We start from the raw sequence: 13,701 nt of genomic DNA, 5'->3' as shown, positions 1-13,701 counted from the left end.
CCTGCAACTCTCCTCTCTTATGACATAAATTTGAACAATCTAATAACAGGAGATCTCAATCTTAAATTGACATGCATGTATTCAAAATGTATGTGTGAATCACATATCAATTTAATAGACTGAATTGAAAAATAATAATAATAATAATAATAATAACTGGTTAATAGACTGAATTGAAAAATAAATAAATAAATAAATAAAAAATAAAATAAAATTAACGCAACTGGTTTAATTAGAAGAAAACTTTTCTCCTACAAGTTATCTTGGTGTTGGTGACGGAAAGATTACTGCCATCTTTTATATATATATACACACACACAAGGAATTGCCTTTAGTGAACTTAAATACGATAGTCACTTAACATGAACTACTAGTTGATGGCACGTGAAACCCACATGGATGGAAAGCAACTAATGGTACTTGATGAAAAGAACCATACATGGCAATCACTTTGTCCATCACCCCCGGCATAGATTGATCTTGCTGTCATGTTTTTGTAAGAGATATCTTGTTAAGTCCAAATCAAAACTCCAGGCCAGAAAGAAGATCTTTGGGGGATTCCATTAATCATAAGTAAAATCCATATTTTAGTATCATCGTTATCCTGTGCCTTGGCTTGGTGCATTTGTCCTAATTCCACCGTCCAAGCAATTCTTTCATAACTAAAATCTACGAAAGATCGGTTTTAAAATGTAAGATTCGAGTACTGTTAGGGGTAGTACAGCTCTTATGATCAGTCTCTTAAGCGATAATGTGGTTGTCTACATGACACTTATCATGTCAACTTCTAAATAATTAAATTGTACATTTCAAATTTTGTTGCTTAATTTTTTTTCACTCTTAAGATACTATTGCATGTGTTTGCGAAAAGATTGTAATAAAAATTGTAGTACGCCGAGCATCTTCAATAAAATACAAAGAATAAGATCGAGTAAGATTTGGATAACATGTCCTATGAATGCATAGGGGTATCTTCCTATGAAACATGATGAGCTTGCTGATGCTATGCGTGAAATATTGATAGATTCTTTTTCGAGATAAGGCTAATTGTGGTTGCAAAGAAAGAGCGGGGAAAATTAGACATGTACTATAGGTTTAAGTATTGTAACTATCGTTATAGACCATCAAATAATATGCATTTTATTGTACACCTTTTTTAATTAGATTAGTCGCTTTTAACTTAGTGTTCAAAAACATTTCCGACCTTTTATATATATATATATATATATATATATATATACTCACTGATCGTGTCTTTGATTACATGAGAGTTCTTTTCTTTTTCCAAAGAACCTTAAGAGTGACAAAGTGGGTGACAAGTGGTAAGAAAGTTTTTGCATAATATCATTTTCTTGATTTCTAGAGGAACGAGAATCGGGTGCAAGAATCCGTTGCATGTATTACATGCAATATAGATAACTAATGAGAGAGGGCTTGATGGGATCTATCGGCCAGAACAAATGAGCTCCACACTTCCGAGTGGCTCGAACACTTATTTGAACATGTGGGCTCAATCAGACACTCTCTCGTTAGTTTTTTTTTTTTTTTTTTTTGACATGTTCGCACAAGAAGAGGAGAGGGATTTAAATTAATGACATCTGCTTCATTAAACATGGTCCCAACCAATTAAGTTATCTCTTGGGATTAAAATTAATACCTCATTAGCTATTAGCTATTCATATTATTACACATGATTTAAATCCCTGTATAAGATTAAAATTTATTACATCTTTATGGGTTTTCATTTTCTTAAAGTTCAATCGAGGATCACATCCATTAAAGCTAAATATACTCATTTAGCACCACTAATTGGTGTGGTCAAAGAGAATCTATCTTAGGAAAATGGTCGGATATGTAATCATGGTGGATATAGTTTGAGAACGCCATCATCAATGACGAATCGATTTCTGAACTAAACCCTTATATATTTCTGGAATAATAATATTCACGTGCGCGGCAAACGTTTCTTGAAATTGAGTTTAAAAATTAAAAATAAATAAAAATAAGATATTTTATTTGAGATTTTACTTTTCTTGAAAGGCATAAGCAAAAATGATTATTTAATTTTTTTTATTACTAAATTTTGTCATTTTAAATCAGATGGCTTTGACAGAATCAAATTTAGTGATATGACATGAACAATTGAGTTTAAAAATTAAATAAAAAAAAACTAAGAGAGAATGCAAGATGGGCTAAAAATAGACAATTTATAATGTAATACAAAAAAATAATAAAAATAAAATAAAAAGTGGACAGATTGGCTCATGATTGATTTTAGTTTGTGAATGCTAGAATATATATGTGCCTGTCTTGTGGGTGACCATGCCCACTTTCAATTGTCAGTCAAATGGCTAGTATTGATTTGGGTGGAATATTCAAGAGAAATCTTGCTGACAATCATTTTAAGACTTACATTTATTAGAGAATTGAGTAATGCTACCGACACTCCTATTTCGTTTCTTTTCTTTATTCTTTGATTTGATATGGTATCGTCTAACAAAAAAATTTATCCTCATGTCGCCTGGTCGACCACCAGATTGTCCGTTAGGGGTGTGTGATTGTGACCACCTCCGAAAATTCTCACCCATGACTCCATGAGAAAGACTTGATAAAACAAAATTGAACTGCTGTAGCAGTAGCACGTTGTATTGCCACGTTGGTAAAGTTTTTTTTGAAGGGATTAACGTGATAATGAGAGTAAAATGAGAGTGTTACTAGCATATTCCTTAGAGAATTAATTGGGGTTTCTTTGGTCATGATTATGATGTAAAATGAAAGTGTAGTGGAATATTCAACAGCAATTTTGCTGACTGAATGATACAATTTCTAAGAATAATGGAGTTTTTTTTATTATTATTAATTTATTAGACAAACTCCAGAAGTGGTTCATGATTTATGTGTCTAAATGGAACAGAACAAATTATTGCAATTTTTCTTTTTCGTAAGTTGTTCTTATTTTGATGCTGCAAGTGTAAGTGGAAGAGTCAAGATGCTAGCTATTAATTATTCTAAGGACATATCTTTATTATCCTGTTTAAGTAAGGATTCTTGTCTTGGACTATATCAAAATAAGGAAAACTTAGGTGGTTCTGCTTTTTTCCACTAAATTTTATATGAAATCATGATGGATAAATTGAAAATAAGATTTTGTAGTTTAATGGAATTATATTGACCAATACACTAAAAGAATGGGAAAAACTGTGAAGAGCCAAGTTCTCAGGCTCAAAAATATTTGGGGTACTGTAATCTCTTTACAAATTGACGTGATAGTTTATTTAATATTGTTACAGCAACCATAATCAAATTTAATTATTAAGTGACTGACGTGATAAGTGTCACGTTAACCATAGTCAAATTTAATTGTTTGGTAACTAGCATAATAAGTGTTACGTGGACTATATATCATGTTAGTTTATAAGAAATTTATAATTAAAACTATAGTAGCATGTGGCACAAAAGCCCAAGCCTCCTAGATTCCCACATTGAACCCCATAGCTAAAGACTAGGCTAGTAATTCATCAGGAACAAAATAAAATGCTAGCTAGGCTGGTTATTATGGCCTTTAATATCAACTGAAAATGACATTTGCATCCCCAAAGCATGACAATTCATAAGTTAGAATCTCTTTCCATTGGGGATATGACTGGTTAGATGATTCTATTGTTCATTTATAACTAGATGGCATATAGACAAAGTTTTTTTCTCCAAATGGGGTTAAAAACAAATTCTTCGAATCTAGTCTATTAAATTGACGTCTGTCTTTAGAGCAAGTAATTCTTACATGCATGTTCTATTAATTTTATTAAAAATACATGTGAGAATCACATACTATAATCAGTTTAATGGATCGTGTTTGAAAAACTCTAAACAGATAAATATCACAATTTTATGCGGAATTAGCGGATATTTATCAAAGCAAACAATCACCAAAATATAAACAATCACACACAAAAATTTTGGTGATGAAGATGAAACCTTTTAGAAAACGTTCTAAAAGTAAAACCTTTCTAGGGCAGCCAAACCTAGGAAATCACTATCAAAAGATTATTCAGAGATTACAAACACTAGGAACACTTACAACCCTTTGCAAGACCTTGACTCTGTAAGATCGACAAGCCTCCAACTTGTCTCCTCGCTCACAATCTTCTTCAACGTGATTCTCCTTTATCGGACCCTTCCGATAGACTTCAATTAAGCACATAATCAAAACTAACAAAAATCCTCTAAGAGGAATCAATTTGGCTCACAACAAAATAATCACTCAAGCACAGCCTCACACGAACTCTTTAGGGGTGAAAATTCGTGTCTTTTCTATAATGATGTATATATATCAGTACATCAAACCCTAGACCTGGGCCCACTAAAAACATGTTTTTGGGCATAATAGGTACAGGGTGTCCGGACAGGTTAATGGGCTATCCGGACATGGCCTTGCGGAGCAAAAATAAGGTTTCTGGAATTGCGGTTCGGACACGGGGAAGGCATGTCCGGACCTGGCCTGTCCAGTCTTGATCAACAGCTCCGATCGATGAGCGTTTGTAATCCGACTGAGCTGAAATTTTGCAAGGACGTTCATAACACATGAATCTACATTATGAACGGTGGAGATTGGATTCTGAGCATTCTATATTAGTGTTTGAGCCTATGAACAATATCATCTGCATTTTGAAACTGAATTAAACCAACACAAGAACTAAGTGTTGAAAGAATTCCTTTAATCCAATTTAGAAAAAGACTATGACCCTTTCATATTTGTGCTTAACCAAGGCCCTCATACCTTATGGCTTTTTCGTGGAGAGACCAAACGCTGGCCCATTAAGCTGGCTAGGAGCCTAGGCACAGGAAGTTGTGTTTAGCGGGGCCACCATACCTAACTCAGATTTAAGTAATGGGTTTTTTCGGCTTAGCCCAAACTTGTGCACCCAATTTCAGGGGTATAACAACTTGTGTTTGAGAGCCCCATAAGCAGGACTAGTTTTTGATCCACTTGGAAAAATAAGTGAACTAGATTTGAATGACTATGGCGAGAAAACATATTTAGTAAAATTGTAATTTGACCTTTAAGATTAGGGTTTAACTTTTACAGTCGTGCATTTTTAAAAACAAGCTACTATGCCTACAATTTGAAAACGTCAATTTTTTTACATTTTCAAATTACAATTTTTTTTAAGTACGCACTCCTAGATGATACATTTTCTGTGATTTTATTCAAAATTGTACTCTTAGATTCTTTTATCTAAATCCTTGGAGTGTGCGGGGAACACTCTATCCCAACAAGTAGGGACTATAGACCTATTAAGAGTGTTAAGTTCATCCTTAATCACTCTGCATCTTATACTGTCTTACACCATAGGAATAAATTCATTACTAATCTTCTCAACAAGATAGTTAATAAACATAAATTGACAGTATCATATCGTGACCACATGTAACTTCTTCATTTCCCACTAATCCCTTCACCTATAAAATGTTGGCAAGGTGTAGATCAATTTTAAGAAGATATTTTGATTTGAAATATTCTCCTAATTGAGTTAAATTAATATATTCTCAACCATGCCAGACTTGTTATCAAAACACCAATTCTTTCAGCAAAACACCAATTCTTTCAGCATTTTTGCAAGGCGAGAGATATGTATTGCAATGATACGAGATTTCAAATAAGTATATTCACATAATCTTCTTCTTCCGTCTACTCGTTTTCACTCCACCCATATGTCCTTATACTAGAGATCAGTATTACTTTTTCTTTCAAAATATACGAAGACTCAAGAATGTATGTCCAACGGAGTGAGGGTTAAAGAATCAAATTTGATAGTCTATGAAACTCTCCCCTAACCAACAACGGGCAGGAAAATGTTCCATAAAAAGAACAAATTCTAACTTAAGCATCGAAATGACCACGCAAGACGCTCTAGTACAAACGCACAAAAGAAGTTAGGGGGAAGCTTAAGGTGGATTATTTATTTATATACAAAAGGTGATTACACTGTCCAAAGGAAAACTATTAATATGTATTTTTAAAATCCGGAGCTGAAATAAGAGACCGGAAGCACTCATTCAAGTAAAACATGAACAAGAACAACAAACAGAACTACGCCAAGAAACATTATTCCAGCAATGGACACAAAAGAAAATGGTCGGTCAATTATACTTGTTGAAAGAAGCCGAATCCTGGAGCCTGGAAAGTGCCTTTTCGAACTGGCTCCATCTCTGCTCCAATGTCCCAATGTATCCAATCGACATCCTCACCAACCCTGCTGAAATTCCAGCCAATTCCTTCTCCCCATCATTCAGCTCACTGCTTGTGCTGCTTCCAGAGCAGGACATGAGGGTCTCATAGTATCCCAGGCTAACCGCCATGAGCCCAAACTGGGTGCTATTCTGCAGGTGATGCATCAGCCGGTTAGCCCTTTCCTCTGTCTCCATGTCAACGCACAGAATTCCGCCGAACCCATAGCCTTTGTTGGCGAAGGACTTCAAGAGAGTGTGCTCTGGGTGATCTTCCAGCCCCGGGTAGATGACTTTGAGGCCAAGCTTTTTCATCCTTGTGGCGAAAACCAGTGCTCTGTTGCAATGCTCCTTCATTCTCAGGCTCAAGTGAGGAATTCTCTCTGATAGTTCAAAGGCAACCTTGGCGTTCATTGTTGGCCCAAGAAGCATCAAAGTTCCTTGGTGCAAGTCCATCATGGAGTTCACAAGGCTTGCAGGCCCACATACAGCTCCTGTCATTTGCTAAGTTTGTTAATACTTTTTAAAGGGTACTTTTTTTATTTTTTAAATAAGAGCAATGTTTGCTTTTATTCTTTTACACGTCTCTTGTCCATCTCGCTACAAACAATAAATGTGTAAATCTACCATTAAATCTATGAAATGGATAAGAATGACACTAAACACATCGATCTCTTTGAGTAATACAAATTAATACTACACTAAAAGAGACAGATCCAAGGGTTAATGGGCAATACCACATCAACCCAGTAAGATGGAAGTGTAGTATTTATTAGCATTTCTCTTTCTCTTTTTCTTTTTTCTTTTTGTTTCTTTTTTGCTTTTAAGAAAAATATATATATATATTGAGTATGAGGTTGAACTATTTGTTAATATTTTCATTTTAAAAAATAAAAAAGGTGTGAACAATCAAAGCATCAAGCACCAAATATCAAAAGCTAGACAGTAATTTATAACCAAAAAAAAAAATCCCAACTAAGTTGGAGGACTTATATTTATTTTAGAACATGTGATTCTATATATTAAAAATACATAAATATTAATTTAATAGACTAAAAGAGACATATCCTTCAACCACCTTTAAAATATGTTATCAAATAGAAGTTCTCAAAGAATATTCTAAACAGATGAAGACATGGACCATAGTAACATCACACACAGGACCAATCCACACAAAAACAAAGGGAAATATATAATCTCTGAGCACACAACACATCACATGTACACTCACACAGCTTCCCCACTAAACAACAAACGAAAACACACATATATTATCGCTCTGTGATCCTAGTCCTGAAAAACTCAACCCCCCCAAAAAAAAAAAAAAAAAATCCCAAAAATATTCAAAGGAATATATAGAAGAAGCACGTGGCACGTTCGCAAAGCAGAGCACGACACCATCATTCACGAGATTAAACCAACTCATAGGATAGGATGAATACACATGCACCCCGTGGGTCTCATCGTAAGAGTTACATCTTTTATAACTTTCCTTGTTTTTTTATGATAACAGTGTCTGGGTTTCACGATTATGACACCACTCGTAAAAGTTACATCTTTTATAACTTCCCTTGTTTTTTTATGATAACAGTGTCTGGGTTTCACGATTACGACACCACAAGTTAAGTATAGTGTTAGTAGATCTTGCTAGGGAATAATACCATAGCACGACTCTCTTCATTTTAAATTATTTATTTTATGACTATATTTGATTTGATAAAAATTAATAATGTATATTGTCATATAGTTAATAAAAATAAGTAGACATTGTATTAGAGATGACTTCTATTTAATAGGGATTAAAGTAGACATTGTTATTCTCTATTTAAACTATGACCAATCAATAAAGAGTAATAAGAATTTAACCTAAAATTTTGTGTTTAAAAAGGTTAGGTTCTCTTTTTAAACCTAACAATGTATCATGTAATACAACAAAATTTTGTGTTTGATGAGACGCAGGTAAGTGCGAGTAATTACAAGTCTCTTTTGTGTCACTTTTGTATCTTCTGAAAATAAAGTAATTTTTAATTAATTATTATTAAATTTTAATTAAATAATAATTTTAAAAAATCACATTATTTTTAAAAATGATAAAAATAAAAAAAAAAATTCTACAATTACTCGGATAAGTATGTCTACTCACCCGTCTTGTTTTATATTAACTGTCCGTATTAGATGGAATCCAACCAACATGGTAAAATTTGTTTACTTAATCGTAGGTTATGACGTCATTATTAAGTTAATTTCCAACCGTTTGGGAGTTAATAGCAGGACACGTACCTGCAATAATATCGGCCCCACCGCTGATGAACTTGGAGATACTATGAACGACGACGTCAGCGCCGAGGCGAGCCGGGGAGATCACCATCGGAGCAAACGTGTTGTCGACAACGACGGTGACGCCCTTCTCGTGGGCTATCCGGCTAAGCTCCGGCACGTTAGCAACTCTGAGAGTAGGGTTCGATACGGACTCGAAGTACAAGAGCTTGGTACGGCCTTGGACGATGGCGTTGCTCACCATTTCCATGTCGGTGACGTCCACGAACGTCGTCGTAATGTTGCAGGCCCTGGGGAGGAAGTGAGTCAGCAGGGCGTGGGTCCCGCCGTAGAGGGCCCGGGAGGCCACAACATGGCCGCCGCTGCCGACGAGCTGGAGGAGGACGGAGGAGATCGCGGCCATGCCGCTGGAGGTGCAGTACGCGGCCTCGGTGCCCTCCAGTGCCGCCATCTGACGGCTGAGATTGAGCACTGTGGGGTTGAAGTGACGGCTGTAGATGAAGAAGTCTCGGTCCGGGCCGAGCTCGCCCGCGAACATGCGGCTCAGGGTCTCGGGCTCCATCACCGTGAAGGTGGCGGAGGCCTCGATGGACATGTTCACGCCTCCGTGCTCGCCGAACTCGTGGCGCGCCGCCGCTAGCGCCGCCGCCGGGTCCTCCCACGCCGGGAGCATTTGTTGTTTCTTGGTGGGGATGAAGTTCTCGCCGTCCAAGGCATCGGAGCCGGCTCGTTTCTTGTCGGGGAAGACAAAGCTTTGGGTTTTGGTTTCAGCCATGGCAAACTGAGAGAGAAAGAGAGAGAGGGTTGATCGTTGATGAGGAGGCTACGGATGAGAAGGGAGGCAAAGTTTTGAGGGAGAGAGATGATTGGGTTGATGCATTTATAGATGAACGGGGAGTGAATACTACCTTGAGTTTTAGATCATATGATATGAATTAGTTAATTAAAAATAATTATTAGATCTTAAATTTTTTTTAAAAAAATTATTATTATTATTATTATTATTATTTTCCTTTGGTGGGGCTATGAATTAAAACGATCGAGGAGGAGATTTTGTGGGATATATAGAGGGGATTTTACCTTAATGGATGTCAAGGTAGAGGGAATTTGGTCAGACTATGATAGGCTCTTTGTGGACATGGTGAAAGGAATTGATATCTTATCTCCCGAGTAATTTGGGTCTAAATTACTAGGTACGGTGAACCTGGTCATTCTATAAGAGGCTTCCTCGAAGGATGAAAGTCATGAAACAGATTGGAATTTTCGGGAATTTTCGGCAATTTGTTGTCTAGTGGTTAGATACAATGAATTTGGTTATTTTAACGCTCAACCACCTATCTGGATGAGTGGGTTTTATATGGGTTCTTGCATAATTATTGCCCTATTTTTTGAGTTTTCAATTCTAGAGAAACTAAGAGAAATGAACATTCAAACTAGTTACCTTCACTTCATGATGCATAATTCCTACCCAATTGAGTTATCCTTAAGAACAAAAAAAATGTAGAAATAAGGGCTATTGACTCAAGAAAAATAGAAATGTAAAATGATTAGAGATCCTTAAATTTGTCGGATTGAATTGCATGCAATTCGGGTAAGCAAATAGAGAGGGCATCTTGGGTATAGGTGGGTCTCACACATCCCTATTCAATTTAGACAAAGGGAAAAATCATATATAACTCTATGTTTTCATCCAATTTGAATTTCGTCATTATTGAGTTTTCAATTTCAAACATACAATATTTAAGTTTTTTTTTTTTAAATTTAAAATAAGTCACTTTATGACCTTATCATCAAAGTTAATAGATTGTCATGTATGACGTGTGTCTCATTTGACACATCAGCATCTATGTCAACCTATCTAACGCGCATATATGCACAAAACCTCATGAAAAACAAACTACTTGCAACATCTATATATATATATATATATATATATATATTATTGTCAATTTCTTCTACTTGCAAATTTCAAAAGCCGAGTCAGGGTGAAAACGAGGCCACCTAGAATAATTGGAGCACACATCCTCGTCATTTCCTTTTCGGTATTTGCAATAAATTTTCAAGAAATGAACAAGTATGTGACCCTTCGTGTATAAAAAAATATTTTGGTCAATAAATATTCAAGAAATCAACAGGCCATGCGACCCTTCTATTGAACGTTTGTTACTGCGGGTCACTTTTAAGTTCTCCAATTTTGTATTTTTTTAAGTTTTACGTGTTAAATTAATTAATTTTTATGGGTCTTTTGTTTTTGTTTTTTTATATAAATAACTTGACACTTGCTAACGTAGTTACGTAGCATTGCATTGGGTACGAACATAAGCTCTGAAGAGTTAAATGAGACACATGTGACAAATGACAAACTATTAACTTTCAAATAAACATGTTTTAAACTTAGGTAAAACTTAAGAATTATATTCTTGAAATTGAAAACTTCAAATGAAATGAAAACTTAAAAATTATATTATGATTTTTTTCCCAGAAAAATTATAAATTAATATCCTCATGTAATTACCCAATTAATTACAAGTCTTAATTCGAACACGCTTAGAGCATATTGGATGAAGAATCCTTTCCATAATGTGCATTTGCGTGTAAAGGATGGTTTGACCCAGTAAATTTACTTGGCTACTTTTCTTTTATCCTATCTATTATCTAACCACAAGGAAGTGGTGTGTTTTCTATATATGAGGTTTGCCTGCCGTAGGGAACTTTAGTTTAATTAAGTCTTCATAATCTGAATGCATGCCACAACTAATATATAGTCAAAGAAATCCAGCCTCTATTCATCTCAATTATTTTTTTATTTTTTTTATTTTTTTAAAAAAAACTATTAAATAATTTGCACCCTTCTCTAAACATTTTTTATTTTTTTTTTAATTATCCAACCACATGGACATGGTGTGTGTTCTATATATGAGGTTTGCCCGCCGTAGGGGACTTTAGTTTAATTAAGTCTTCATAATCTGAATGCCACAACTAATATAGTCAAAGAAATCCAGCCTCTATTCATCTCAATTATTATTATTATTATTTTTTTTTTTTTAAAAAAAAAAAAAACAATAAAATAATTTGCACCCTTCTCTAAACAATTTCTTTTATTTTATTTTATTTTATTTTTATTATCTAACCACATGGAAATGGTGTGTGTTTTATATATGAGGTTTGCCCGCCGTAGGGGGCTTTAGTTTAATTAAGTCTTCATAATCTGAATGCCACAACTAATATAGTCAAAGAAATCCAGCCTCTATTCATCTCAATTATTTTTTTATTTTTTTATTTTTTTAAAAAAAATTAATTAATTTGCACCCTTCTCTAAACAATTTCTTTTTTTTAAAAAAAAAAAAAAAAATTATTTGTAACCTCGGGTAGAATTAACACTTGGTCGAAATTTGGAAAGGAGAAAGGTCAAGGGAAGAGAATTCAGGTCAAATTTCGAAAAGAATTAAATGGTGACCAATGGAAGGAGAAGCCAAATTAAGCCAAATTATCCATATCCCCGTTATGGTAAGATGAGATATCCAGAGTCCAGATCTTATGCCACTTCAACCACTCTTATTTAAAAATATAGTTAAGTATTTAGTAAAATTGTAGTTTAGCCTTAAAAATTATGCGTTTGAGTACAATGTTAGAATGAATATTCACATTTGACTCAATAAATTTGCTCTCTATTTTAGCTAAAAAAATCACCCTTTTTTTTTAGCCATCTACTTTTACTATTCTAATTAAAATATTTTTTTCTCAATGATTTCTTCACTCTTTTTTTAATTCTTTATTAAAATGAGTGAGAATGCTATATATATATATATTATTTTTATATTTGGTGAGCACTATAACATCTCATCAAATATTTTTATAAATTAAATTATATATGAGAGAGGAAGGTGCATGTGGATCCTATATGTTTGGACACCCTGAACCCAACCTTATCTCATATTTCTTGTCCGAAATTTATAAAATTCAAACACAAAATTCCAGAAAATGGGATGATCCGCCTTACATGGGCAAGCCCTTGGAAGCTTATCTTCTTTTGCTAAATTGCTTGCAAGTATATATTCATTATTCAGAGTCCTTGTCAAACTTTTGCACTACTACTGATCCTTTCTTCCGGCATATTCCCAGGAACACATATAATATTCAGGTTTCACATTGCAAATTGTCAAGTGATTTCTCTCTCGCATATTCTATGTATCTGTTTGACGTCCAAGTTAATTGGAACATTTTGTGGGCACAAAGAACCTGGCTCAAAATTTCGGGCACATACAGTTTTCTCTTTCACACTCATTATGTCCTCCATTTATGGTTTGACCATGACATTCAAATATCAATACGCACCCTTTATGTTCAACACTCCGGACTATCCCTATATTGTGCACATGGTCCCGTGCGACTGGATAAGGCAGAATCCACCATACAAATAACCCCTCTTTCTTTTTGTGTTCATTTCTTTTCTTTTTTTTTTCTTTTTTCAATAACCCCTCTTTCTTTTTGTGTTCATTTCTTTTTTTTCTTTTTCTTTTTTCAAAAAAATAAAATAAAATATTATATTTAGCCTATTCAATCTACTACTCAATTTACGATATCTCCCCAATTTTTCAATTTAATTAATGTACCCTACTAATTTACCATCGAGATTAGAATGTCTCCTTTCCGAGACCAAAAATGACAAAAGTACATACCCTGCATAAGATAAAAGAGTAATGATAAATACATGCTGACTTGATGTGTTTTAAATAACTTTTTATGTTAACCACTTAAAAAATAAAAAAATAAAAAAACTTAAAAGACAGCAAGTCAACATGTGTTAAATTGGTGTGAATAGTAATATGTAACCCTATAATAAATTAGTAGGATACATCACAAATTGGATGGTCTATATTGAAGAGAGTAAGCGTAGTTTCCGCTTATTTATTTTTTTTTTTTTTATGGTGAGACAAAAACCAGTTTCTATTTTCTGTTTATCTATTTTTCATTATGTCCGACCAAAATTTTGTAGATACACATAGGGGTGGGCAGATTAACTGGTTACCGATTATTGATCGATTGCCGAATTTAACCGAACCGATAGTTATTGGTCGGTAATCGGTTAAAAATTTTATGTCGATAAGCTTATCGGTCAGTTAATAATTTGTTCTCGAAAAACTGATATGACCGGTATGATCGATAAGTTTTTTTAATTTTTAATTTTTTATAATT

General features: G+C 34.2%; 1 protein-coding gene across 1 annotated transcript; it reads right to left on the bottom strand.

Moving 5' to 3' along the window:
- Positions 1–5,941: 5,941 nt before the first annotated feature.
- On the bottom strand, positions 5,942–9,465 carry LOC132175058 (methionine gamma-lyase). Its single transcript, XM_059586867.1, has 2 exons — positions 8,509–9,465; positions 5,942–6,722 (listed from the first exon to the last, which is right to left on the bottom strand). The coding sequence occupies exons 1-2, from the start codon at positions 9,278–9,280 to the stop codon at positions 6,142–6,144; spliced, it is 1,353 nt and encodes a 450-aa protein (XP_059442850.1). The 5' UTR covers positions 9,281–9,465; the 3' UTR covers positions 5,942–6,141.
- Positions 9,466–13,701: the final 4,236 nt, after the last annotated feature.

Source organism: Corylus avellana, chromosome ca3, assembly GCF_901000735.1.
Source record: "Corylus avellana chromosome ca3, CavTom2PMs-1.0".
Lineage (NCBI taxonomy): Eukaryota > Viridiplantae > Streptophyta > Magnoliopsida > Fagales > Betulaceae > Corylus > Corylus avellana.
This window is presented reverse-complemented; position numbering and strand designations above follow the sequence as displayed.